At 40.4% G+C, this 27843-nt stretch overlaps 1 protein-coding gene across 4 annotated transcripts; it reads right to left on the minus strand.

Annotated features, from left to right (window-relative positions):
- Nucleotides 1–989: 989 nt before the first annotated feature.
- LOC108022015 (mucin-19) lies at nt 990–27805 on the minus strand. Of its 4 annotated transcripts, XM_017090856.3 has the most exons (7): nt 27783–27805; nt 26144–26298; nt 6269–7855; nt 5697–6203; nt 4753–5634; nt 4468–4686; nt 990–3959 (listed from the first exon to the last, which is right to left on the minus strand). In XM_017090856.3, the coding sequence occupies exons 3-7, from the start codon at nt 7852–7854 to the stop codon at nt 3302–3304; spliced, it is 3852 nt and encodes a 1283-aa protein (XP_016946345.3). In that variant the 5' UTR covers nt 7855; nt 26144–26298; nt 27783–27805; the 3' UTR covers nt 990–3301. The 4 variants fall into 4 exon arrangements, with proteins under 4 accessions (XP_016946345.3, XP_016946346.3, XP_016946349.3 ...); XM_017090857.3 differs by lacking the exon at nt 27783–27805 and having other exon boundaries at nt 26148–26298; XM_017090860.3 differs by lacking the exons at nt 26144–26298; nt 27783–27805 and adding an exon at nt 15773–16000.
- Between the last annotated feature and the right edge of the window lie 38 nt (nt 27806–27843).

Below are 27843 nucleotides of genomic sequence, written 5' to 3' on the forward strand. Positions count from 1 at the left end.
TGCTCGATATCAACAGATGGGTGGAGAGTAATTTATTTATCGTATGTCATACACAATTCGCTTATACACAAAGATACAGGCCCAAAGATCAGTCCCAAGTCAGTTTCGCACTTCGTTTGCTCGACTTGTGCCGCGCTTCTCTATAAATTAGCAACAAACCAAAATGAAAAGTGTCTTCCCTTCATATGCATACATTTTCATGCATTCGTTCTCTGGGTTCTTTGGGTTTTTGTCTTCGTCCAAAAAGTAGAAAAATGTTATGTCTAAAAAAATACAGGGTAACATTTTCCTCCCAACCATTTTCACTTTGTATTCGCTTTCATGCCCATATGGCAGGTATATATATAAATATAAATTATGTTTGATTTGCTTAATTTTTGCTTGGTTATGCCAAAGTGTCTCGTATCCTAATTGATTTACTTTGCCTTTGTATATACTTTGTATGTAATATTTGTTGTTGGTACAGAGGTTTTAAAGACATAAAAACAGGCGCTAGTTGAAACCTTGGAGGGCAAACAGATGGATCATCCCATTCGTCAGGGATATACATATGTGCCGGTGATGTGTGGGCGAATATGTCCCAGTGCCAGCGGTTCTGTCGACATGTTCGCATACCCTGTAGTCTGTACATTGTGTGTAGGTGAGTGTCCCATCGATCCTGTCGATCCCCTACTATCGGAGGCTAAAGCAAGGCGGGGTTACACTAGCTTCAAGCTAACACCTCAACAAACGAATCTTTGAAAGTTGGCAACAGTGCGTAAGTTAATCAAAGCTCTACTCTGGTCTCGTTCAATCGTCTTCGAGGGAGGGGGCAGGCACTTACTATACTTCAACAGAATCCAATCTCTCCGATTAAACTCTATACTTCTGTACAACTACAAGCTATATACACATTGCTTTCAAACAATTTCGAGAAAGGGTTAAGCAAAAACAATATAACAATTATGGGAACATAAATATAACAATTTTTAGAAGTAAAACACATTGAGTAAAGAAAATATTTCACATTGGATTGGTGTGTATTTGGTACGCAAAAAAAGTTGTATAATCAATTAAATATATAGGTATATATACCATAATAATAATAATAATGATGCGATATAATAATTAAAGTAGAAGAAAAAACACGTTAACAAAACTGGTTAGCTCGTCGGTTTGTGGGAGATATGGGGGATCTAGGGGGGTTCTGGGACTTTTGGGCTCGGTAAGATAGTTCTCCAGCTTGCTCGGCTAAAGCTTAAGGTTGCATAACAATATTTGTCGTATATGTACTCTGCTATTGCTGTCTGTAATTTAAATATAGACTACTCGTAGGTGTCTCTACAGCTACATAGAATTTGTTTAAACTTAAGCGACAACGACAACAACACGGGCGGCGATTGTCTTTCACTGTGTGTCGTGCGAGGGGGGCTCAAGAAGGGGGTTTCCATTCTCTCTGCAGGACCTTAAGTTAAAGCTAAGTGTACAATTACTTTGTTGTTCTCGCTTCTGGTATCTAGTCACATTCCTTCCCCGATAACATGCTTCAAGGCCATATTCTTACGTAATTAAACTAGAAAACAAAAAACCATAATCTTAGTAATAAGTGTGTTTGAGGGAACAAAATATTTGTAACATTTTCTTTTTTCGTTTTCGTGTTTTGCTTTTCTGGGTTTTCCTTGTTTGTAACAACTAGCAAATTGGTTTCTCTTTGACATCAACATTTAGTTTAGTTTCGTAATTGGTAATTTAAATATAATATGTATATGTATATAGTTTTTAATGCGATCTTTGCTTTTGCGTTTTTGCTTTTTGCTAAAAAGGTACATGAAGTGTATACACTTAGGGCGTTCTTTGTCAAGTTCTTCCGTTCGCTTATGTAAATGTTAATAAGTATTTCTTGGTTTCCACAATATGCCTATGTAAAGATGTGCAGCATTGCTTTCAACAGCTTGTATATACACCTGGGGGGAGGTTCATTAACAAATGTTTAGCATTTCGACTACGTAACCATCTAAATGAAGCTTACAATTAGGCTCCTCGTTCTACTCCCCGGCTTACCAACTAAATATCTTTGATTTAACATTTGCTTGAGTGTCGTGTTTTGTTTTTTGTGGGGGGGGGTTAAAGAGAAAGGGGCCTTAGATATATATAGATTTATATATATATATATATATGTACTCATGCATTCGTATAACAAAGCAGTTCAAACAATTCAACATATCTCTCTTTGTGTTTAGCTAAGGACTCAATGTATAAGGCGCTAAATGTGTGTTCCTTTGTGGGTTTCTTGCTTGGCTTACATCTTAGGTTTCTCTATATAACTCTCCTTCTACTTGTATATATATGTATATGTGTATATCTTCTTATATCGCTTTCGTTAGATCATGTAAGTAGGGTGTTTTTTGGATCCTATAAGTGTGGCAAACACACTGTCTGCGGCCCTCAGCCGAAATAAAAAAGAATCTATCCTAATTCTGGTTGCTCTTTGTACAAACGTTGCGTTTGCCTTTGCCTTCTGGCTTTTTTCCTTTTTTCTTGCGTTTTTTACAATTTTTTTTTTGCGTTTCCTTATTTTGTTTCATGTTTTCTTTGATTTCTCTTACTTAGCTCGATTTATTGGTGTTTTTCGTTTATGTTTCACTTGATATAAACCTTGTCACTGATACGCTGGAAAAGTTCACTTAGTTTGTGTCCCTCGATTCGCGAGTCAAAACGAATAAACTAGATGGCTAACAACGAATGGGGGCCATGACTCTGGTTCTCTCATCTGGTACTGTGTAAAAAGTATGCTCTTCCTGCGATTGGTCTGTTAAATATTTGCACAAATTAAAATTACAAGCTAAAAAAAATCAGAATTGCACTTAACAGCTAAGAGTTATACGAAATTGCAGCTAGGATGGCTAGTAAATCATACAATAATAATTAATCAAGTTACAATTAAATGGCCAACAATCGATTGCGGGGCAAAGTAAAGTCAAAAAAAAAATGTTCTTTATGGCTAAATTTAAAATAATAATCAAAAAAAATAGTCAATAATTTGTATAACAAACACGGAAGGGGTAAAAACACACACAAAAATCTTGTAGAAAACTAGAGCAAAGAAAGGGAAGAGATGGGCCCACCTAGGGCCCCATATTAAGGTTACGAAATTTAGTCTAAATGCTCTGTGATTTGAACAATTTTTGCTTTAGAAAGAGACAACAAGAGGTCGCTGGGGGGCAGGGCAGGGCGGTACCGGGGCGGTACTGGGGGGGCGTGGTAAGCAGGCGTTCCCATGGAGGCTGTACTAGGTGCACTTGCCGCCAGCCTGTCGCCATATTCACCGCATCCAGGCGGACTTGCGCTTGATCTTGGTGCGCAGTCCTCGCAGCGGCTTCACCTTGTTCTTGCTCGCCGCCGCCGCCACCATGGCAGCGCTCAAATGCTGGGGCAGCATGCCCGCCGCCACGCCCACCGAGCCCGAGCCGGGCAGACAGTGGTTGCTCAAGCCGCCCAGATAGATGCCGGCATTGTGCCCGGCCGTCGAGGAGTACAGATCCTGGTGAAGCTGCTGCTGCTGCTGCTGTTGGGCCAGCGCCACATTGGCAGCGGCGCTGCTCAGTAGGGCCATCTTGCTGCCACTGCCATTGGTGTAGACCGCCTGGTTGCCATTGCTGCCGAACTGCTGATGGAGGTGTTGCTGCTGGAGGTGCTGCTGCTGCGGGTGCTGCTGCTGGTGTTGCTGCTGCTGCTGCTGCTGCTGCTGCTGCTGGTGCTGCTGCTCCCTGTGCTGCTGCAGATGTTCCTCCTCCAAGCTCTGGCTGGAGGCGCGCTTGTGCGGGGACCCGTGACTGCTGCCACTGCTGCCGTTGCTGTGGTAGTGGGTGGTGGCCACCGAGCCGCACTCCACGATCGAGGAGCGGGAGAGGGAGAGCAGGGCGTCCACGCCGTCGCGGTGTCGCTGCCGATCGGCCATCTCCTCGGGCGTGATGTTGTGACTAAGGAAAAAGGTAAAAAAAAATCATTCAATTTAAAATGTTATAAGAAACACAGCCTAACAATTTTTATATATTTTTAAAACTGTTTAAAAATAATGGAATAGTAAAAATAGTTATTTCAAAACTTGGTTAACATTTTTTTGTAAGCAATTTAATATTATAAACTACACAATCATAGTTACTTTAAATGTTCAAAACAACAGAATTTGATATCAAAATCAAAGATTAAAATCTTAAAAAATATATATATAAATCATTATTTTCATATCTAGAACAAAAAAAATATAAAGGATGGAAAAACAGCTTCTAATGTTTAAATTATATATTCTATTTGTTTAACAATGAACTAAAATTTCGAAAAACATTATATAAAAGCGATAAAACCAAAGTGTTTGCTCTCATATAACAACTTCTAATATTCTTCTTAATTTCAAAATACATAATATATATTTTATTGTTCTGTATTCCCTGCTCTTGAGTGCCCTATTAAACCCTTTCCAAAACTCACTTCTCCTCGCTGCTGTCGTAGGCGGCGTCCGAGCTGGCGCAGTTGCTATCGGAGCCGGCTCCGCCCTGGTTGTTCTGGGCCTGGGCCACCGCCTGCGCCACGCTGGCCAGCACATTGCCATTGGTCAGCGGCGTGGAGGAGCCACTGTCCGCATTGCTGTTGCCGCCCGCCGAGTACGTGTGATCCTCGCTCGGCGAACTCGTTATCACCGGGGCGCTCCTGTAAGGTAAATATCAAGTAATTACAACTTAATCCAGAATATATTCCAGTAATTCGAAGGCTCACCCATTCTGGAAGGCCTTTGGTCCGTGTTTGAGGAAGAGCATCGCCGCCGCCGCGTGCACATCGTCCATGCTGTCCGCCCCACAGTCGCGGGCCAGTCGCTCGAAGTTGATGCCATCGGAGGCGCCATTTGTGGCCGCGCCACTGCCAGCTCCTCCGCTGCCATTCATGCCCACGTAATTGTACTTGCTGCCATTGTTGCCAACATTATTGTTATTGTTGTGATACTCCTCGGACGCATCATCATCGTTGATGGCATCCTGAGGCAGAGGCTGTCCGGCCGCATCCTCGCGTATGTTGCGGAAGGCCTTGGACAGGTTGGGAAAGAGCTTGGGATCGAAGCGGGCATGACTGCCGCTGCCACCGCCATTGGGACTGTGCGGCCTGGCCGCATTGGTGGCCTGACTAGCACCGTTGGCCAGCACCAGACCATTGCTTTTCGTGGGCGTGGACAGGGCCACGGCAGCGGCGGTGGCAGGAACGCCAGCTCCAGCTCCAGCTCCTGCTCCCGTGGCCACCGACTGCACGGAGGAGGACACGGCGCCACCATCGAGGCTATCGTAGGCGGAGCCACCACCGGGACTCTTGAGCGACGGACTGATCTTGTCCACCGCCGAGTTCGGGAAGAAGGGCGATCGATTCAACGCCTGGATGAGATTCTGGCGCTGCTGCGGCTCCACACGCCACAGCGAACCCTTGCCCATGTTCGGTGCCTTCTCCACCTTCACAAAGCTCTTGTTCAGCGACAGATTGTGGCGCACACTGTTCTTCCAGCCGTTGGGCGCCGTCTTGAAGTACGGAAAGTGCTGCACGATCCACGCATAGATCTCCTTCACGGGCAGTGCCTTCTCGTTGGAGCCCTCGATGGCCATGAAGATCAGGGAACTGCAATGGTGAAGCACATTCAAGTTAGTGACTGTTAAAAGGGAGCAGAGCGAAGTGGTTACCTAAAGCTATATGGCGGCTTGTTATTGGTATGCACTAGCGGATCGTATGGCACGTTATTGGGATGCTTCTGCTTCTGCGGCGTATTGGAACCGGCGCCGGCGCCATTCACGTTGCCGTTGCCACTGCCATAGCCATTGGCTCCGTTCTTGGACACCGAGTATTGCGGTGTGCTTGTGTGCATCCGCGAGCTGACCACCAGGTCGAATTCCTTCAGCGAATCCTCGTTGTCGTAGCTGGTGTAGCTGTTGGGACTGCGCAGGTTGACAGCTCCTCCCCCTCCGGAGCCTCCGGAGCCTGCCGGACCTCCCCCTCCCAGAGAACCATTGTGCACATGACTCGTGGGCGTCATATTTGGCGGCGGGGGGGAAACGGAAAGCTGCAGACTGCGCGGCTGTAAGGTCGTGGTGGTGGTGCCCGCTGCAGAGGTGCTGGTGGTGTAGTAAGTCCCGGGCAACAAGGCGGCTCCTGGCGGCGTCTCCGGCGAGGCCACATGCGCTGGCGTGGAACTGAAAAGGGAGCATAAGTTAGTGGTTTCCTTAGCAGTTGAGAGCCAGAACAGAGATCAACTCACATGACGTGCGGCGTGCTGGCCACGTGGTTGACAAAGCTATAGCCCGGCGGCAGGGATCCGGCGCTGATCAGGGTCGTTGTGGTCACCACCGATGCCGGCTCCTGGCCATGCAGCATCGCCTGGCTGCTGGGCGTGCTGTTGCTGTTACTGTTGCTGCCGCTGCTGCTGCTGGCCACCGAGGTGGCATAGTTGACCGCCTCGAAGACAGTGCTGAAACTGCCCGCCTTGGGCACTGGGCTGTTGCCGCCATTCACGGCCGCCGTCGAGGATCCCGAGCCGGAGGCGGAGCCAGAATTGGAGCTGCTTATGGAGGAATTGTTGGAGGAGGCCGGCGAACTGACCACCGTCACCGTGGAGGCCACCTGGCTGCTGTGATCCATCTGGACGTGCATCTTCTCGCGCAGATACTTCTTGTGCGGATGGTGGGTGGTGGTGTTGCTGCTGCTGCTGCTGTTGTTGCTGGTGGTTGGCGAGCACAGGGCCTGGCTGGCCGCCTTGTAGATGGCTCCTCCCCCGGTGGGGGTTACTCCGACTCCTCCTGCTGCTGCTGCTGCTGCAACTGCACTCCCATTGCTGGTCACATAGATCTGCTGCTGCTGCTGCTGGAGCTGCTGCTGTTTGGCGGGCGAGAGTAGAGTGGTGGACGCAGTGGCACTGCTCACCACCACGGGCATATAGCCATGACCCACCATTGTAGTTCTCGTTGGCGTTGGCAAATAGGTCGCCTGCTGCTGCTGCTGCTGCTGCTGTTGGCCCGCCTTGCTGGCCTTGTACTCCACCACGGTGGTGGTGCCACTGGCTCCCTTGTGCACCGTGGTGGTGCTGTACACAGCTGCCGAGCCACTGGCTGCTCCCCCAACCGGCTCCTGGTCACTGGTCTCACTCAGATTGGTGGGCAGCTCCTCGATCAGATCGCTCACTATGCACAGATTGCCATTGGGAGCACCTGAGCCGGCGCCCGCTGTCGTCTTAATGGCCACCGCTGCCCCACGTTTCCCTGCCTGGCCCGCTGTCGTGGTCACAATGCCCTTGATCAGGTTGGTGTCGTTTAGCCAGGACAAGGGGCGCAGCTCGCCATCGTCTTCGGTGGTCCGCACATTGACCAGGGTCTCCGACGCACCCATCTCCAGGGGTTCGGCGGCGAGGAGCACTATGTTGCCACCGGTGGAGCCAACGGTTCCGGGACTGCCCGTGGCCGTCGTCGTGGCTGTGCCATCGTAGGCGGTGAAGCCACCGTTGTGATTGTGTTGCAGAAATACATATTTCGAGGCACTGGCCGGCATGTTGCTATTGCTTGTGGATATAACTGGTGGTATGATGGTCGTCGGTGCTCCCGACGAAGTTGCTGTGGTGCTGGTGGTGCTGGAGCTAAGGCTGACGCTGCTGCCGCTGGTGCTGCTGCTGATGATGGCGGGTGATGGCGGTGGCGGCTGGGCTATGGTGCGGTATCCATGGGCGGCAGCCACTGGCGCCGCTGCCACCACAGAAATGGGCGTGGAGGCCACCGCTGGGCCGGATTGCAGATGGCCACGCAGTTGGCTCAGATCGCGGGTGGTCAGCAACTGTGTGGGATTATCTGTGGACATGCTGCAATGGAGGAGCAAACGGAAGAGGTGAGTTCGTGCCAGAATGTAGTATAACTTAAACATGTAAACTTAAAGTATATGTCAAAATATTTAAATTTTATATATTTATAATGTTTTTAAGTAGGTATATTTGATTTTTAGAGAAATGATTGTGATATAACCCATATGTATAATCCATATAACCTATATAATCCATATAAGGGGTATAATATGATAATAAATGATATATGGATCATACAACCCATATAATACTTAGAACCTATATTACCCATATAGTATATATATGATCCATAAAACCCATATAATCCATAATACATTTGTATCCCAAATATTATTCGACATTTCCTTAGATCTTTATGATTTATCAAACAAAAATGATTAGTTCTTACATCATCAGGCCAAGTTGAAGTCTAAAAGCTTGCCTTTCATGCCCTGAGTCATTCCCCTTGCCTAACTTAGGCTTAACCAATCCTAAGAACCATATTTATCCGGTATTACATCACAATCAGATATGGTATATTGTGATATGGGGATCATGACCTGTGCTTCCAGACCCCCAGGAATGCGATCATCGCACACTATGAGTTATTAAACATTCCTAAACATTGCCTCATTATTAGGCAGCGAAATTCCTTGTGAATAACTTTTGGTGATCCGGCAATTTCAAGCCAAGTTTGTATTTTTAGCCAGGCCCAAGCGCCGTGATGATCTAATGATTGACTGATAAAATGATCAATTTGCTGCACTTTGTGCGGTCATCAAAGTGGCTTTTCGTGAGCAAACGAAAACCGCATAATTATTTAGCAGTTCGTGTTTATTGTGCTGGGTTCGAACGTCCTTCGCCGTTTTTATTGCATACTTTGGTGGGTATTTCCCCGGGGCACCCTATCTATAAGGCCTCTCCCCTCTTTACGCAATCAAAGACATATTTTTGGTGTTCTCTTCTTCGTACCTCTGTTGGGCCTTCTAATTTACGCGTGTTTGCTTTCTGTGGCATTTGTATGACGCCAGCATCGCGGGCACTTCACCTGCTCTCTTCCTCAAATACTCAACCCGTCTCTCTCTGTTCTTCTAGCCCCCTCTCTTTCTCATTTTCGGTGCGGATTATCTTATCAGCACTTCTGTGCGCGGGTGTACCTTCCCCTAAAGTGTACCCCCATAGTTATTCCCCTCAACTGATGATTGAGCATGGGTTCTAATTGAAAGCGGGTCCAAAGATCAGTTATCGAAATAGTTATCGAACAGTTTCCTGAAAAATAAACCATTTTAATTAAATTATGGATCTATGCTCAAACTGAGAGCTCAAAGATCATTGATCTTTTATCATTAATACACCAGTTCACCTAGTTATTTAATTATTCCAAATAATTCTGATTGTCCGATTAAGAGATCGATCGATAACCAAAATAATCGGTTAATGCCTTCATCACTTATTCATCCACTCCGTCATATACTCATCACATGCCATTACATCAAGGGCAATTAACTTAAATATTCATTTGGCCCGAGGGACAACATATATTTGCCGTTGGGCTCGCAAATCGAAAGAGCGACAGAGAGCACCCAACGTTGGTTAAACCGAGAGGGGTGGGGCAGCCAACAAAGTGTATTATTATTTATTGATTTTCATTTGAGGCAGGCACAACTAGAATAACTACGGAAACTAGCAAAAAGTCAACAATAGAAATGTCCAAGGAGCAAATTTACTTTTACTAGCTGATACAGTGGAACTGCAGTAGAAGTGATCGATTTATTGTACTTTTACGATTCTTGGGTATGGGAAACGAAGCATTTTTTAGATTTTATTACATAGCATATTAGAATATTATTGGATAGACGGTTTCATCAATAGCTCACTAATTTAACATTCGATAATTTCGATTTAAAATCGATTATTTCGATTAATATTTAAAGCGTCATTGACTTAAATGTACATCTTACAACTTAGATACACAATATTTGGTATCTTTGAAATTGTTGTCTAATAGATAAACGATTTCCAAACTTTCGATAAAATCGATTATTTCGATTAGTGTTTAAAGTTTAAAGACTTAACTGTACATCACACAACTTAACCCAAATTTTTGCGTTCTAAATATTTTAAAATTCCTGTATGAGCGACTTCTCTGTATTTCCTTTTCTTCTTCTTGCGCCTACCTACCTTATTATTACCCATTGTTTTGCATGTGCAAAAAGTATGGCAAACGGGGGCCCATCGACGAAGGGGGGAGGGGAGGAACGGGAGAGGGAGAGGGAGAAAAGTACCCGCCACAACAAAACCGTAACCGTAAATGCGAAAAACACAACAAACGCTGCGAGAACGAAACGCACGAGCAATAAAAACAACAAAAAGTGCTCCGCTGACCTCCAACTCGGACAGCGCTGTCGACGTCGACGCCGACGTCATTACACTGGCCGTCCAAACAAATAGTACAGCCTGGAATTTATTTATTATTGTGCACGGAGAAAAATTAAACCATTTTTCTATGATGGAAATATGTTAAATTATATTAAATTTACCAAATAGTGTAAATTCGATATTAATATCTATTCGATTGCATTTTTTATAAAAACGTTAAGGGTTCAAATACCACCGCTGATCACTAAATTGTTTTAAACTATCAATTTAATTAGAGTTTGTAACACATGAAATTCAAGTATTAGCATTAAAAAAAAATCTCTTTAAAATCAAACATCAATTTTTAATTAAGTATAGTCTGGAATTCGCTTATTGTAGCAACAACGGCGCAATTTTGTTTTCTTTTCTTTCGAAAGTCTACTCGTTGTCTTGGCAACTTTTTATTGTGCCTTTTTTTCGTATATTTTTTTTTGTATTTTCGCAGCAACAACAAAATAATAAACAAGACGCGTACGAATATTTTATTTTGCAGCGTCGCAAGAGAGCGGCAAAAAAAAAAACAGAGAGCGCGCAAAAACAACGTGTTCGAGATAAGAAGAAGAGAGTTGGGGATGGCGGGAGCACGGGGGGTGGTGATTTGGGGTGGTGCGTTGCCTTTGACATAATTAATTAGCAAAAATGGCCGCATGGCGACGGCAACAACAACATTAGGAATGGGAGAAGCAACAGCAATTTTTGGACAATGCACACTGCAAAGGCTCTCCATCGAAAAATGCCGATACTGCTGCCCTGCCGCTCTCTTTGTGCGGTGAAAGGCTCTCTTTTATTGAAGAAAGATGAATTTCTCTTGAAATTGTTTATCTCTGCTTTGGTTGTTTTCCAAAAGAGAGGCAGAGGGAGAGAGTGAGGGAGAAAAGCCACGCACTTGTTTTTGAGCCGCTTTTGCGGTTTGTTATTACAGTGAAGCTTCCCTTTTACCAAAGGGTTCTTTGAAAAAAAAATTAAATTATTTTATTTTAAGCAAAATATCTTTTTTTAACTAAATCTAATTTGTTTGCAGTTTTGAGAAAAATACTTTTTGAAAAAAAAAATTATTTACATTTTTTTGAAAAACTTCTTTTTGAAAACTGTTTTTTTATTTTCAAAAATGTTTAAATAATAGTACTCAATTGTGTACGTTTACCCTTACCCTTTACACATTTTGAAACCTTTTTTTTTAAACAAAAAATTGTTTTTTTCATTTTTAAAATGTTTTTTTGTTTTTTTCATATGCTCCAACTTGTACCTATATTTATACCTTTCCTAAATTAATAACCAGTAACCAAAGAAACCTTTTCATTTTCCAGGGCCTGCACTGTAGAACGCTTCCAGATTAGTTTTGTGTTCTAGAAACGTCAACGTCACCGTCTAAACTGCTCTCTGGCTGGCTTTTTGGCTGTGACCTGCGGACCTTTCTCCAGCATGGAGCTCCTTTAAATGTCAACCGAACCCCCCCTAAACATGCACCCACAAAGGGGGGGAAAAAGAGAGTGCCGGAGAGAGTGCAAGACTTGCATTTGGGTGTTTTCTTCGGCGAGCCAATTAACGGGCAAAAACCAACAAAAACCAGCGGTAACTGTACCTGGGCAAACTGCTTGCTAAAAAACAAAGGCCAAAAAACAAAAAAAAAAAGAATAGAAAAGTAGAAAAGCAGCCGCGCTAATGAAACGCCGTGAAACTACTGAGGAGAACATGATTATGATGATGGCGATGGAGGAGGATGAATCATCCAGATATATGATACACACTAAAGTGTGCACAAATGCGGCACACGGATGCTTATGAGCGTGTCAGAAAAATAATCGCAAGGGAGCCACTTTAGCGGCGAGTAGAACCACCGACTAGCAAGTGGAGTTAAACTGAGCCACGGGGTCGCAACGGGGGGATACCCTGGAAATCACAGAACCATAACAAAATAAACCAAGAATAAACGTGAATAAATTATAGCCAAAATATACAGATATTACTTGCTTTAAGTCTTAATAATAATAGATACGAAATTGTACCTATCACATTGGCAAATTGTACCTAGAATATTTTTATTGCTTTGGTTACTATTTGCTAGTAAAACTACTAAGAATAGTGAGTTGTTGCTGGGAATGCAACTATTTCTTTGATTGCATTGAAAGTTACTTGGTTTGGTACCATTTATGCACGTACCTATCATATTGGTAAATTGTACCTAAAACATTTTGTCCGTTTAAATGATTCAATTTTTTCAACCTAAAGATCTCTGCTTAACTAAACACTAGTACTGTCTTATAATCTTTCTATATCTTTGTGTACTACTAAACAAAACCATTTATAGTGATAATAAAGACTGTACCGAAAAAGTTTATAAAAATGCAGAATGGAATGGTAGTTGTACCATATTCCCACTAATCACGGGTGAACATCAACCCTTTTTCCGCTTAATTTTCCTGACCCACTTTCGTCCACTCTATAAACAAAGTGGTTTGTTGTTGAGCCAGATTGTCCGCTGGAAATACCCATTGATACCCTCGAAGCGTTTGAAAAAACGAAACCTCGTGGAGTAATCAGCGTGCGACTGGTTCAATAATAATACACACACAAACAAACAATTGACAGCCAGCATGTTTTGTTTTTCCTGCTGTTGCTGTGAAAATTGTCGCCCAATTGAAGTGCCAGCGGGGAAAATGGGGAAAAATCTATGGAAAAAATGTTAAATGAGTTGTTTCCTCTTCTAATAAAAGTAAAACAAAAAGTTAGGGACCGTGAGATGAAAAAATAAATAAAGGCCAAAGAGAAGCCGGCATTTTGCTCTCTTCCCTCACTTCGCTCACGATAATTGTTGAATAAAATATGTTTAATTGCAAGGCTTTGTGTTTGACAGTCGAATAAAATATACAATAAACAATGGTCGAAAATATTGCAACAGCTTTCAAAACATTTCACGTAACAAAGAGCGAGGAAGAGAGCGAAAAGCTTTTGCATACTTCCGGCCATCAACAAGATAACATAGAAGGCAAAAGCTGAAAAATAACGAAAAAAGTAGTAAAAGCGAGTAAAATAGCGAAAAAGGAAAGGCAGCAGCAGCATTTTTTGAGAGAACCCATCACGCCTCTCTCTCCGCGCGCTCTCCTTCGCTCGCCTTCGATGAAATATAAACAAAATTGTCTGAAATTCATACAAACAGAAAAGAACAAAGGTGAATTCGAAATGGTTTTTGAATTGTAACAGCCCGTTTGGTGGAGATTCGGGGGGATATTAACAGGACAACTTTTGAAGGAATTCAAGAACAAGAAACTCTAGGAATTTTCATCTTCCTTTTCATTCTTATCAATTTTTTAAAGTTCTTTAAGTTTATAAGTGAAGATTTAAAGGGATTTGATTTGTAGAGTTTTGGAATCAAAAAAATTGAAGGAATTCAAGAACTAGTAACTCTAGGTATGGTATAACGGTGTTTAGAAGTCATTCTTCTCTTTCTTTTTGATCAACTTTATAATGTTCTTTGAGTTGCTTAGTGGCGATTTTAGGGGATCGGATTTTTGGTGTTTTGGTATTAAACAAATAAATTTTAAGGAATTCAAGAACAAGTAACTCTAGGAATTGTATGTCGGTGTTTAAAAGTAATCGTTCCTTTTTGATTAAATTTATAATGTTCTTTGAGTTGTTTAGTGGAGATTTTTGCGTTTTTAATTTCTTGAGTTTTGGAATTACACCAGAAGAATTTGAAGCAATTCAAGAACAAGTATCTCTAGGAATTGTATAAGGTGTTTAGAAGTCGTCTTTATTTTTGTATTTAAGCAATACTGAAACTTTCTTTAGGCTGCAGTAGTAGTAACTATTTCAACTGATGTTTGGAATTTTCCCAACAGTTTTTCTTCACCCCTGAGACCAATAAAAAAATTCTAGAAAATCAAATTTGACTTTTATCGACTATATCAAAATATATTTGAGAATTTTCTCGATAGGCCATGACAACAACAACAACAACAGAAGAAGGGAACGACAAGGAGGAAAGAAATGCGATGGCGACAACCACGCGGCGTATACGTAATGCCTGACGTTGTGGCCGCCATGTCTGTGTGGCCGCGCTGGTGTGCGTGAGTGAGTGCCGCGCGCGCTGGTGTGTGTCTGTGTGTGTGTGTGCAGTGTCTGTGTGTCGGCTCTCTCCGCCTCTCTCTCTGCCGCTCTCTTACACTCCTCGCCTTGCACATTACGTATACGCCTGGGTCAAATCATCGAAAAGAATAATAAAACACCGACAACAGGGCGTATGAGTTATGAAAGCCCAGGAATCAACAAGAAAATGAGACTAAAAATAAAAATCACACAAATGATTTGATGGAGCTATGAAAATTGATGAAAATAAATGCTTAAACATAAAACATTTACGAAATATATTCCTTAAATAGTTTCGCAAAAGAAATTCCCATTCCCCTATAAATCCGTAATTTATAAACAAAGCCTGCAGAAACATGTATAATTAGCCCGAACTATATTTACTAGGCGCACAAATATGTTCGTGGAAACAATAAAATCGAGTGCTTGGCATAAATATAAATAAAATGCCAACAAATCTACACAAGTTTGGTTAAGTTTTCTATACACACGCCGCAGTTGTATTTGTTTCATTTTTTTTTTTTTTTGCCTTTGTATACACTGAAAAACGCAACAAGGCCGCTAGAAAAACGCTTTTGGCGTTTATAATTGCTGTTGATCGCCTTTGTTGTTGTCTATTTATTGTTAGTTTTATTGTTAGCTTTTTCGCGTCGTTTTCGAAAACGAAGAAAAAACAAATGTCATTGCACGTGTGTGTGCGAGAAAGCGCGAAAGAGAGAAAGAGTGTGTCACCTTTTTCAATCTTCTCTTTTTTGAGGAACTCGAACAAATTACACATGAATATTAATTTTACCATAATTTCCAGGCAGTGCAGTGAGTATTTTCGAAAACCAAGTAGTTCTCGGTTCGTCGAAAGAGCTTTCACTGTAGAAAAGCAGTTAGAACTGCTTCCGAAGGCGAAAGAGCGGCGGCAAGAGAGTGGCAAAGAGAAAGGGCAGCCGGGGCAAGAGAGAAGCAAAGCAAAATTTCAACGTGGTTTTCTTTGCTTGGCTTTCCTAGTTGTTGTTATTTTTATATATTTAGTTGCTAAGTTTAATGCATGATTATGAAATCAGAGAACGTGTAGAAAATCGGGCATTACGCAAAATAAACCGAAAAGGGGGCGGAGGGGCGGCCGAAAGATGACAGAGTGCCAAGTTGTATATATTTGATTGGAAAAAAACCAATTTAAAATTCAAATTGTAATCTGCGCTTCGCCCTTTCTCCCTCGCACGCACTCTCTCCGTCCCCCGCCCTCCCCCCTGCACACACTGTGTTTGCCATTTGCATTTCTTATTATTATTATTTTTGTTTTACTCACACACGCAAACACGGACGAGCAAGCACACACTTTGTTGTTCCTTTACTGTTATGGCCCGCTTTTAACCAATTTGTTTTCTCTTACTCCGCATTTATCCTTATTTTGTGTTTACTCAGATGCTCAGACTCACATACCTCCATACAAGGCGTTCTCGCTGTTTTGTTGTCGTTTTATTGGCACGCAAAAAAAAGAATGGTATCAAAGTTTGGGCACTTGTTCGAGGCTTTCTCGTGTGATTTTTGGAAATTTCTTTTACGTTCGATTTTTGGAAACTGGAGAGTGATTTGGGGCTTTGCCCAGAAAGGTTTTTACAAGATTTTCTCGTTAATCTCGAACCGTAAAGCACGCGAGCAGGCAAACGAATGAAGCGAAGCGGCGGCAACAGCAATTGAAAAACCGACCCCCACCAACACACACTCCCCAGCACACACACCAGCGCACCCCCAGCACACACACGCACACGCTCTCTGGCGAAAATCACACACAGCTCTTGGTGTGTGCGGGAGACGGAGAGAGAGCCGGCAAAGCGAAAAATAAATAAAACTAAATAAAAGCCAAGCAAAGTCAAAGCGTCGTAAACAAGCTTGTGAGTGGGTACAGTAAGGCTCAATAAACAAAAATAAACAACAAAAAATAAACAACAAAAAAATAAACAAAAAAATAAACCAAGAAAAAAAAGAAAAAAAATTAATCATTTAAAAAAGTTTCAATAGTAAAATCCAATAAAAATTCAAAATAATTCAAAATAAATAAAATAGAGAAAATAAATAAAGAAAAAAAAAAAATAAACAAAAAAATTAATAGTTAAAAAATGTCTGTAGTAAAATTCAACCCTGTAAATCTGCTTTGTAATAACAAAAATATTTAAAACAGTTTCGTGTCATACATAATATATTTAAAGAAAAATTAATGAATTTCTGCTTTATAGATACCCCCATATTAAAATATGTCATTCTTATTATTTATTTTAATTTTTAAAAAATTCTCATCCGTACATTTTGAACCTATAAAACTTGTTTGTGAAAAAACTATGTTACCAACATATTAAAACATATCAATTTTTTTTATTTTCTTATAAAGAAAGAGTTTCAGCAGTGGGATTTGAACCTATAAAGTCTTTGTAAAAACAAACGATTAAAAATAGTATTTATTGCACAATGTACATATTATATTGGATTTTTGGTACATCCCACTCCTACTTACTTATCGCAAATATCAATCGCCTGTCGATTTCCCTTATCCAGGGCCCACTGTACGCCTCTCTATATATTTATAAGTGTGTTGTGCGTTCGCGCATGACATTGCCATTTATTGAAGTGAGCAGAAAGCAATACAAATACGTCGAAAAAATGCGAAATAAACTATAGTTTGACAACAAAAACAAATTGCCTGAATTTGTGGCTCATGGAGACCAGTGTGCTACCCGTCTCCTTCTCTCGCCAGCCCTTTGCGCTTTCTCGCCCGCGCCCATCCTTGGCCGCCCCCTCTGCTCCGCCAGCTCTCTCTTTTTTGAGTTTGCCCTAACATAAACAACTTTTGGCAAGGATCTCGGGGCAACAACAGAAGGCCAGAGGCAAAAACAAAAATAAGGCACAACAAACAGCTGTTTGGGCTAGGCTTGAAGTGCCACTCTTAGGCAACCAGCTCTCTTTCAATCTGCTCTTTGGCTCTCGCCCGCTCTTAAGCGAGCCAAGTGACTCACAAGACTGTTTTTTTTTTCATTACAATCCTCGAAATGTTTATAAATAAACAAAATGGCAACAGCAAAAAATTCATGCCTAACAAAATACGTCATTGTTTCTGCTAAAAAATATTACTTGTAAATATTTAACAAACAAAATTCTATGAACAAATAAAATATGTCATAGTTTTCTGGGAATAACTATTGATAAGTTTCTACCAAAAAAATTGCAAATCAGCTAGGAATAAAATATTTTTCAATTTATAAATGTTTGTATTAACTTGGAGGATAATTAGGCGATATTTTCCTTCAAGAAACTAACATTGAAAAGACCTAAAAATGAGGTTTTTGCTAACGAAGAATAAAGAATAACTAGTCCAGCGCCTATTTAAATTAATTACAAGTAGCCCAAGCCAAAATTCGTTTCCCCAAAATGTGAGTAACTAAAAAAACACGTCATAAATGAAAGCCTTTAAGACCACCTTTTAAGACCACTTCAAATATTTGTTCATTTTCCTCATAACAAAAACTAGCTCTGCTTCTTGATTAAATGCATAATTAAATTAATTAAAGTAACGCCAACATTTTTCCGCTTGCCGAAAAAAAAAACAAAATCTAAAACGACACGTGCGACAAATAAAGGGGGTAATCGGAAGGGGGCGGAGGGGAGAAGAGAGCCAAAGAGGAGAGCGATAGAGCAGGAAATACAAGAAGCCAAAACACAAGCGCACACACACTACAAAAAAAAGCGGACGCAAAAATTCCAATACCAACAAAAATAATGCAGCAAGGCACTGGAAAAAACGTATAATACTTTGGAATAAAATGTAAAAAAATAATATTTTATTTTATAAAAATCAATTTTTTTTAAATTTATTTTTAAATTTTTTTTTTTATGTAAAATTTTCAAAGTATGGAAATCTTTCTCGCACTGCAATAATTTTGTTCGATTTGTTTTTAGTTTCATATTAGTGGCTTTTCGGCGCTGCTGTCTAACCATATTTAATTTTAGCAATAGCAGCGAAAAATTGAACAACGACGGCCGCCTATGTATCATCCTATATTTGTTGAATATAAAAATAAATTTATACAACTTTTTCCCCATTCCGCGGCGCACGCACAACAACGAAATTGAAAATGAAAACGCCAAGACAAAAAAAAAGTAAAAGAAAAAAGTAAAAGAGAAAATCACAGAGAGAGAGCGGCGTTCGGAGAGATGCAGAAAGAGCGCAAATAAAATGAAGTTTGCCGGCTTTTTGGGCACACCAAAAAAATACAAAAGTAAAAAATCAAATAAAAGAAATACAAGCAATTGAAAAGAAACCAAAGGAATGGCAAGAAGAATACGGTGAAAACTGCAGTAGGAGAGAAAACAAAAGAAAGAACTAAATATAAGTGTGTGCATGTAAGGTATGTATATGAATATATATACTTATGTATGCCTGCACATATCTATGCACTAATCTGTGCACAATTGTGGTTAAAAAAATAGTTACCCGAATGTTACACCTTGAAAAAAAATTCAAAAAAAAATATATTGATGATTCTAACCAATATAAATGTGTATTTCAATATTATTTTCAGGTTCTACACAAAAAACTGATTTTATTTTCTTAACTTAAAAAAATTTAAAAACAAATTCAAGTTGGTCCAAACTATCTAGTATCTAAAGATCTGACATTTAAATCTTTTAGTTAAGTAAACTTTATTTGGTCTAATGTCGTTGTTTTGTAAGGACTCAAGATCTAAAAAAATCGAAATTAAAAAAAAAAATTTCTATAGAATAAGATTCAATAAGGTTCAATAAAGTTACTTAGGCTAATAAAACTTAAAATGTTGCCATAAAACTCGGATCAATTGCAATCCACCAAGTGAAATTATCACTTAATCACTTCTAGTTTTATTACTAGTTAATAGTAGGGCATGGTATCGAACATGGGAATGTGCATACTTATTCGCAACAGTGCCTACATATATTTATGTACTTATGCAGGCTTGTTGCTAGTACACTTTGTTTGCTGTTTCTGTCGCTTTGGCATTTAGGTCTTTTCGCTGTTGCCAGGCAAACTTACAGTCCCCGATAATCCACACAAAGGCAGAAAGAAATCAAATCGAAAAGAAAAAATCACCTCGATCATCTGAGACGACGAACGCGGGACTCTACCTTTCCAACTGACGATTTCGGCTTTATAGCGCTCGATTTCGTTGGGTCGCCTGCAGATTTCAATTTCAATTGATTTCGTCGCCTTTCCCCCGAAATAAACCCATCATGTGTTCTTTTTGGCCTTTCCTCGTGCACATCTGCATTTCACTATCTGCTGTTTTTAGTTGAGTTTATTTTCGCTCTTGTTTTTTTATACCCATTTTTTTCACTCTTTGTTTTTGTTCTAAGCAATTACACAAGGCGTCGCCTGTGCAAGAACAACAAATTGGGTCAACCGCAATTAATACAACTAAATATAGCCAAAGCGCACATTTCCCTCGCGAAAAAATAGAAAAAAAAAGACCAACAATATGTGCATACAGCACAGGCGGGGGGAAAAATAATAATGAATAATGAGTGTGTTGAGTGTTGACAGAGCACAAGTTGTTTACCCTTTTGTGGGCAGCGGGCAAAAACGCTCTGAAATTAAACAAAAGGCAAAAAATAAATAAAAAGAACCTCAAGCGCGCTGATAACAGTGAGAACGATCTGCATCGGTGGCGTATACGTGATGTGGCCAAATAAGGGAGCCGAGTGTTCCGGGGGTCCATGAGCGACGTTAATCGCTCTCCTCCGAAAGCCACAACTGCATCGCACACACCCCACCAAAGTGTCACCGTCTATATATACGAATATATCTTAGCAGGCAGCTGGAAGTGGTTCGAAGCTACAGTCAGCCCTCTGAAAAGCACCTTGTGCTGATATGGCATTACAATTTCTAAGTTTTCTTTTAAAAAAACGTGTTATAACATTTTTAACTTAGATCGATAATATCGATAGTTTGTGTTATCGATAATTAGCGATATGATATCACAACTATAATATCATAGCGATATATAACATAACTATTTTGAGAACCCCCAACTTAACACATTTCCAACCAAGTTTATTCACTTATCCAAATTTCAAAATAGTTAAAATGTATTTCTGATAAAAGGTTTCTCTAAAATCGATAATATCGATAAGTTTTTTTTAATAATATTCAGAAGTGATTAAAATGTGAATACTTAGAGAGATTCTTTATGATATAATACAAAGTAAATACATTTTAGCATTTTAAAAACACAACAAAAATGAATATCAATATCGATCGATAGTTGTGTATTATCGATTTTCAGATTGATATATTAAAAAGGTGGATATTTTGAAGGAATGCGATATGATATATCATTTCATTTTTGTTATTATATTTTGTTATAGCCCTGTCACTAGCACGAGTGCCCACTGTAGCCAACAGTGCGTGCTGGCAGATGGTTAGCAGCGGGACGAAAACTTTCGACAAACACTGTGCTCGATTGCCCCGTCTTGTTTGCTTGGCACACTCGTACAGTGGGCATCAGGCACAGTGGGTTGCCCTTCAATCAAGCAACTTAAACCAATTGACACAGCCTCGTACGTTAAACGTTTCCCACTAATTAGCACATTCGCCTGTGCCGAGCGCAGGGAAATACAATAAAAAAGCAGAAATAGTATGGAGAACTAAGACACGTTATTTTTCGTTAAACATTTAGTTAAATAGATGGATTGATAATTGATGAAAATAGGAGCAAGTTGGCTGGCGTTACGTATTCATGCTGTTGGCCAACGATTAACGCTATTTTTTATATATACAAATATTTTGTATAATTTGCATACTGCATTTGCTCAGCATTGAATGAGAAAACGAACATGTGCTAACAGCTGGGAAAACATTCCGCATTATTCTGAATGGGAGAGTGGGAAACAGGTGTATTCCAAACAATTACTAATGGAAAATAATTATGCTCCCCCGAGTCGAAAATGGAAATGTATCGCAGCCTAGTGAAATCCAAAGTTGAAATATGAGTCTTTGCCTTAGTTCGTATAATCTGCTATTAATCATCCTCGAGCAATGCTAATAAAAACAAATCTTGGAATTAGTAATGCATGGTTATTACTAAAAAAAAGGCAGTTTTATCTATTGAAATATTGCAGTTAAATAAATAAATGAATAACAAATGTGAATGAAATTTGAGTAATTGAAAAAGTGAGGTAATCATTACATTTTTAATAAACCCATTCACACTTAGGAATACAATATTCGGGTTCGTTTCAAGTATTTTCTTATGTAAACGTAAGTCAACCAATGATGCCCATGATTTTGATTTCGTTAATCGTATTTGAGTGTTTCTATGCAAGTGATCGACAGTCAACCAATGATGCCCAGGATTTTGATTTCCACAATCGTATTTGAGTGTTCCTACGTAAGTGATCGTAAGTCAGCCAATGATGCCCATGATTTTGGTTTCCACAATCGTATTCGAGCGTACCATCTGATGTTTCTATAAATGAGCACGTTGCTAACTCGCTTTTGACCTGCTGTAGCCGCTGCTGCTATTTTAGATCCCATTGTAATTGCAATTCGAATTCCAATTCTAATTTCGAGGCAGATGCGTTGCTCTATTTTCTCCGCCTTTGCTGTTGTATAACAAACAGCGATGAAACAACAAAGTTGTCGTCTCCTGTTGCTACTTTTAAGTTGCTTTTTAGCTTTTTTTGTTCTGTTTGCATTTTGCGCACTATAGCCGCCGTTAAGTTGTTGTTTTAATAGTCGCTATATCTTATCGCGCTAACAACTTGGCTGTGAGTGTGTTGGCACAGCGCTCGTTGCACGTGTGTGCGTTTTAGTTGAGCACTCACACACAGGCACACACACACACCCCGTTTGTACATACATAATTATTTTCATTTTTTATGTAATCAACAAACAGAAAAAGCAACGCCTCAGCCTCAGTTCGGCTGCCTTTTGCCTTCTATGCTGAGGGTTTCAAAAAAAGCACACACTCCACAGCAGCGGGCACGTGAATAGTTCTAAAAATAAACTTGAAAATGAACACTAAAAGGTTATAACAAATCATATAGAATAACCTAGTCGGTTAGAACTTGTTGAATACTAAAAATTGGTTCCAAAATGAATTCTAAAAAAAATATTTCTTAAAAGAAAATATTTCTAGTGTGGCTAGACCTAGAAAGTTGCACCTCATTGTAAAGTTAGCAAACCGAAAATGGGTACAAACATTTTTAAAGTTTTGAAAACATTTATGTGTTGTATTGATTGAATCAAATGGTTATTACATTTATTTTACTAAAAAAGCATTCTCAGAAGCCTTACTGAGGAATGCTTTCTAAAAAAATAACTTTTTTTCAAATGTTTCTTTATGTTTTTCAAATTTTGTAATGCCTTTTCTTTTGTACAGCTAATAATAATCCTAATGTGAAATCCTATTTGTTCTTTAGTTTTATATTAGTACTACAATGTAAAATACAAGTTCTAATTATTTTGGAATTTAAAAAGATATATATTGTGTGTACATTGTACACCTAAACAATATGAAACCTTATGTTTTCCTTGATTTCTCAAACTATAATGTAGCATTTGGTAAAAAAAGCAACACACGCGGTGAAACTTTGGCAGCACGAGTTTTAAGGTTTTTCCGCCGTTGGTTTTGGGTGGTGTGCGTCTTGCGTGCCGACGACGAGAACCTCCCAACCACCCACTCTGCCGCCCCCGAAACGTCGGAAATGTTACGGCCGATATTCAATTAGTTTTTAATCCCGCCCAGCGTCAAGGAATTTCAATTTCCAATTGGTTTTTAAGTCGGAAATTGCCGCCACACGCACACACGCAACCTGAAAAAGTAGTGAAACAAAAAACTAACCAAAAAACGGCTAAACAATAAACAATACATACAAGGCACACCAAGAGCTTTTAAAGTTTCAAGTGTTCATTGGATTTTCTTGAACGCTCGTTGCATAATCGCCCTGCTAATTGCACAGCACTTTGGGAACCCTAAGTCCCCCTCCCCATCTTAAGACAGACCCATGTGATCCCCAAATCCGCATAGATACTCCACCGATTTTCTGGCCTTCTCGCATTTCCCATCGATGATACAACAGAACTCTACAAACTATAGAAGACGGTTAACTTTCAGGGGGAAATATAACAAAAAGCCAGGCAATGGCGAGGTCGCTTTATCAAGACGCGACGCTATATGCCATATAGCACCACTAACAACAACAAATTAGCGTCTCGGTCAGATAGAGAAAGGGAGCAGGCGAGAGCGAGCCAGCGAGAGGCGGCGAGATGGGGGATAGAAAGGGAGAGCGAGAGAGCGAAGAGCGGCAGCAAATCACACGATCGCAAACTCACTCACGAAATATGCAAGAGCAATAGCACAGCAACGACGCCAAAATAAAACCAGTAACGAGCCCTGTAAATCAAACACAAGCTACCCTGTAAGTGTCACAAGTCCGAAAAGCGGTCATCATACGATGACATTGTCACGCGTGACAACCAGACAAGTCCGCAAATTCGGTTGTCGTTCTGAAGCAAGCGACTATCAATCGTTTATCTAGCAAAATAGGTCTTTTGAAACATCTATATGTGGGTTTGATAGGGCCGGTCATCATATAATGACATTGTCATGCGTGACAACAAGACAAATCCCTAATTTCGGGTGTCGCTTTTAAGAAAACAACTATAAATCGTTATGAATTTTCGTACACTTATGTTAGTCTGTGTTCTGAATAAGAAAATTTCATTTATGATGTAGTATATACTAATCTCCCTCCAAAAAAAAAAAATAAAATAGTTTTACAAGACTAAGCCCCAATTTCTGGTGTAAATTTTGGTTAAACGACTATCAATCGTTATGAATTTTTGTACACTTTTGTATTTCACTATTCTGAATAAGAAAAGTACATAAGCAGTACTAAATATGCTTGATTGTCCTGCAAAATGGCCAAAATCTTTTAAAGTCTGTAAATAATAAACCGATGGTATATACTCATGAGTTCCGAAGCGATATTTGATAATCAACAACGATCAATACATCCATTTGACCCTGCCGAACATACCCCATTGGACCATAAATCACAGGGTATGATAACGACAGAGCGTTGTCGATATTCTGCGCCTCGTTTCTCTGCCAGAACATTTTCTTGCTGACGCAGCGGCGACGCACACCCCCTCCCCAACCATCCCCACCCCACCCCGGACACACACACATGAGCACACCCCGCCTGAGTGTGGATTTGAGTGTGCATGTGAGGGTAACAGGCCAACGCGAAACCGAGAAAAAGCGACAACAAACCAAAGTAGACTACAGTGGATATTCTATGCATCACCAGGAATGCCCCATCACTATCACTAAAACATAGTTAAAATATATGATACACGTTTTTGTGATCATAAAATACGATCATAGGTGGAGATTTTCAAATTATGATACATGTTTTGTGATCCTAAAAAATATCATAAACAGAAATTTAAAAAGTCTAGTTCATTTAAAAGGGAAAATATCATTTTTATAAGACCTCATCACTTTATAATATGTTTTTGACTTTTGTAATTTGAAACTGATGGAAGTTCACCATAAGGAGGCGCCCCTGTACTGTCTCAAGCTATTTGTAAACCAAAGCGATCGAAACTTTGATATGATCATCAATTTAGGGCCTGACAAGGCTTTTAACAAAGGAAAACAGGTATGTAAGAATCATATTAAGTACAGAAAAAATTCCAACCCCTAATAATTTGCATAAAGTTCGTCATAGCCAGTACCGCCCGTAGGTGTAAATTGTAAAGCGCAACCATTCACTTTCTGGGGTAGACTAGCGGAATGGGCTTAGGCAAAAGGGTGTCAAACATTCGGCAGGGGATTTGCATTAGAATCGAAGTCGCGGAGGGGAAAACAACCCAGATTTTGATTGATATGCGTAGTGTGATTTCGGCTGTGTGCGAGCAGGAGAGCTTATGTAAAAGGCCAACAGGTGGCGACGATTTAATTGCTGAATGATTGATCGAGGGGATCTGAAAGACTGGAAGTTTTCAATTTAATATGGGTTTATCGGGGCACTTATAATTGTAACTAGCTTATCGCTGTGATCGCTGTGACACTTAAGTTCTGCTGTTCTAAAAATATGATCAAATGGATGTTGTTGGTTTCTCTCCGTGTACACATGTGTCTAGTGGGCATGTTTAAACTAAGAATTGTCGCTTTGACTATTGTAAATTTCATGCGGGCGCCCCGCCCCCTTTTCTGTTTCGGTTTCCCAACGCCCCTATCCTTCCTGCTCTTTCCAGGGATCATTGATAATTTCGCTAGCTTCCAGTTTTCCCGTCTTTCCAAGCGGGGGGCGTGAAAAGAGTGGAAATAACAGAGGCAGCAGCAGCAGCAGCAACAACAACAACAACAACATAGCGGGGGACACACACGCACATTTGGTGACACACAAACAAACACACACACGCACACATGAGGTAGGCAGCACTAAAAATATTTCTTCAATATTTGTTGTTGTTTCACCACGTTTTTTAAGCTTTTTCGTTGTTTTGGCTTTGTTTTGCCTTGTTGTTGCTGCTTTCGCTGTTATTTTTATTTTCCTGTTATTTATTTGGCACTCACTGTTTTTGTTGCTGCGCTCTCTCTTTTCTTTATTATTTTTTCAACTCTCTCTCTCTCAATGTTTTTTGCTCTCTGTTTCCTTTGCGTTTTTTGCGGGCGCACTTGCAAAAACGTCTTTTTTTCGGTTGTTTCATTAATTATCACATAAATTAATTAAACACATACACTTGTCAAAGCGAAAAAAAAAGGTTTGGCATACCTACTCAATTATTGTGGGTTCATCAACGACGACGTTTTGTTTGTTTTCTTTGCAAGTCTTGTTTTTAGCTGATGTTTACTTATTGCAGCTTAGTGTTTAAGGGTTTGTCTCCTTTCTCTCGTTTTTCGTTAATAAGTGTATTTACGTCCGCTGCGCTGAAAGGCAAAAAAATGAATGCGGCAAATGCGAGAACGCCAACCGCACGGGCAGCGCAGTGGGCGTCGACGCCGGCAGCGCCGTCAGCTGAGACGGGGCAACAACAAGAAGCGCAAAAAACAAATAAAACAAATGCACACACACGGTTCGATTGCTTCTCAATTGGGAGTACGGAGTTGGAAAACAAAGCTCTGGCATTTGTGATATTCGAGATGCCGAATTAATATAAGCTCAATCAACTAATTGATTGAAATGGCTGCGATTTGTTGATTTTGATTTGTTTTTGAGGTACGGCAAAAAAAAAAAAACAAAAACACATGGCATCGAAGAGAGTCCCTCTCTCTCTCTGGGAGAGCTGAAGAGAGCCTAATAAGCGCGTGGCAAACACATGGTTTTTGTTGTTGCCAAAACGTAGGCAGCAGAAGAAGAAGAAGCGCTTACAGTTACCTCGCGTTGTTGTTCTTGCACAGTGGAACAAACCGAAAGAAAATGCAACGTCACAGGATTTGTTTGAAAAGCTTCTCTAGAAAGAAAGTAAATTCAATAAATTACACACAGTGGTTTCTAAATGTGCTATGTCAAAAGTGATATATCGTTTTTGGCAAGAAATATGTGTTTCGGTGAATATAGACATTTATCATACAAGTTACGAATAAACATATAAAATTATGTGTCTTAATTACATTATAATATTGATATAATAAGTAGTATAAATCCATATATATGTAACTCTGGTAAATTATAAATTTGTCTTATTTTGAATATCAAAGCGGAATTGTTGTGTATGTTAGGTAACAGAAGGCAGAACACAACTTTTCGACCCACTGTGCGCTGGTTTTTACTATCGGCAAAAGGTATTCATCACATTTACATAAATGCTACACACTGTATTAAAGTGCCCTTGTGTGGGTGAGCATGTGTCACACGCAGCGGCGAAAAAGTCAATCACACTTGCCTCTCTCCCTCTCTCTCTCTCTCTCTGACTTTGTTGTTATTATTAATGTTTTTGTTTTTATTGGTACCGCAACACCCGCGCGCAAATAACAAAAATACAATGTATCGGCATTTATTAAGAGAGAGAGAGATCGCGAGAGCGAGAGGTGCCGTTATTGTTCTTACGCTGCGTGCGTATTTGTTATTGTATATTTAATATCGCTCTAGTTTTGGTAACTCTCCTAGTTTTTTGGTCTATTAATGAAACCGAATTGTAATGCGAACGCGTTAATTAGAGAATGGAAGAGGCGAGAGAGCGAGAAGAAACAAACAAAGCAGGGAAAAGAAAGTCAGAAATACGATAAGCAACAAGACGAAAAAAGTTCTTATCGTTTCGTTTGTCACTCAATTATACAAAATTTTTATGATTGCCACAGAAAAACACAATCGCGCTGTGGGAGAGAGAGAGAGAGAGGGAGAGGGAGAGGGAGAGAGAGAGAGAGAGATCGCTCACGTAACTCCAATAGGAATTGGTACTCAGTTTTCTCACTTTTCCGGCCGGTTTTTTGCCTCCAACAAACCCATTTTTCCAACAACGTGGCTTTGGCCAA

The sequence above is a fragment of the Drosophila biarmipes genome, chromosome X (genome assembly GCF_025231255.1).
Source record: "Drosophila biarmipes strain raj3 chromosome X, RU_DBia_V1.1, whole genome shotgun sequence".
Taxonomy (NCBI): Eukaryota; Metazoa; Arthropoda; class Insecta; order Diptera; family Drosophilidae; genus Drosophila; species Drosophila biarmipes.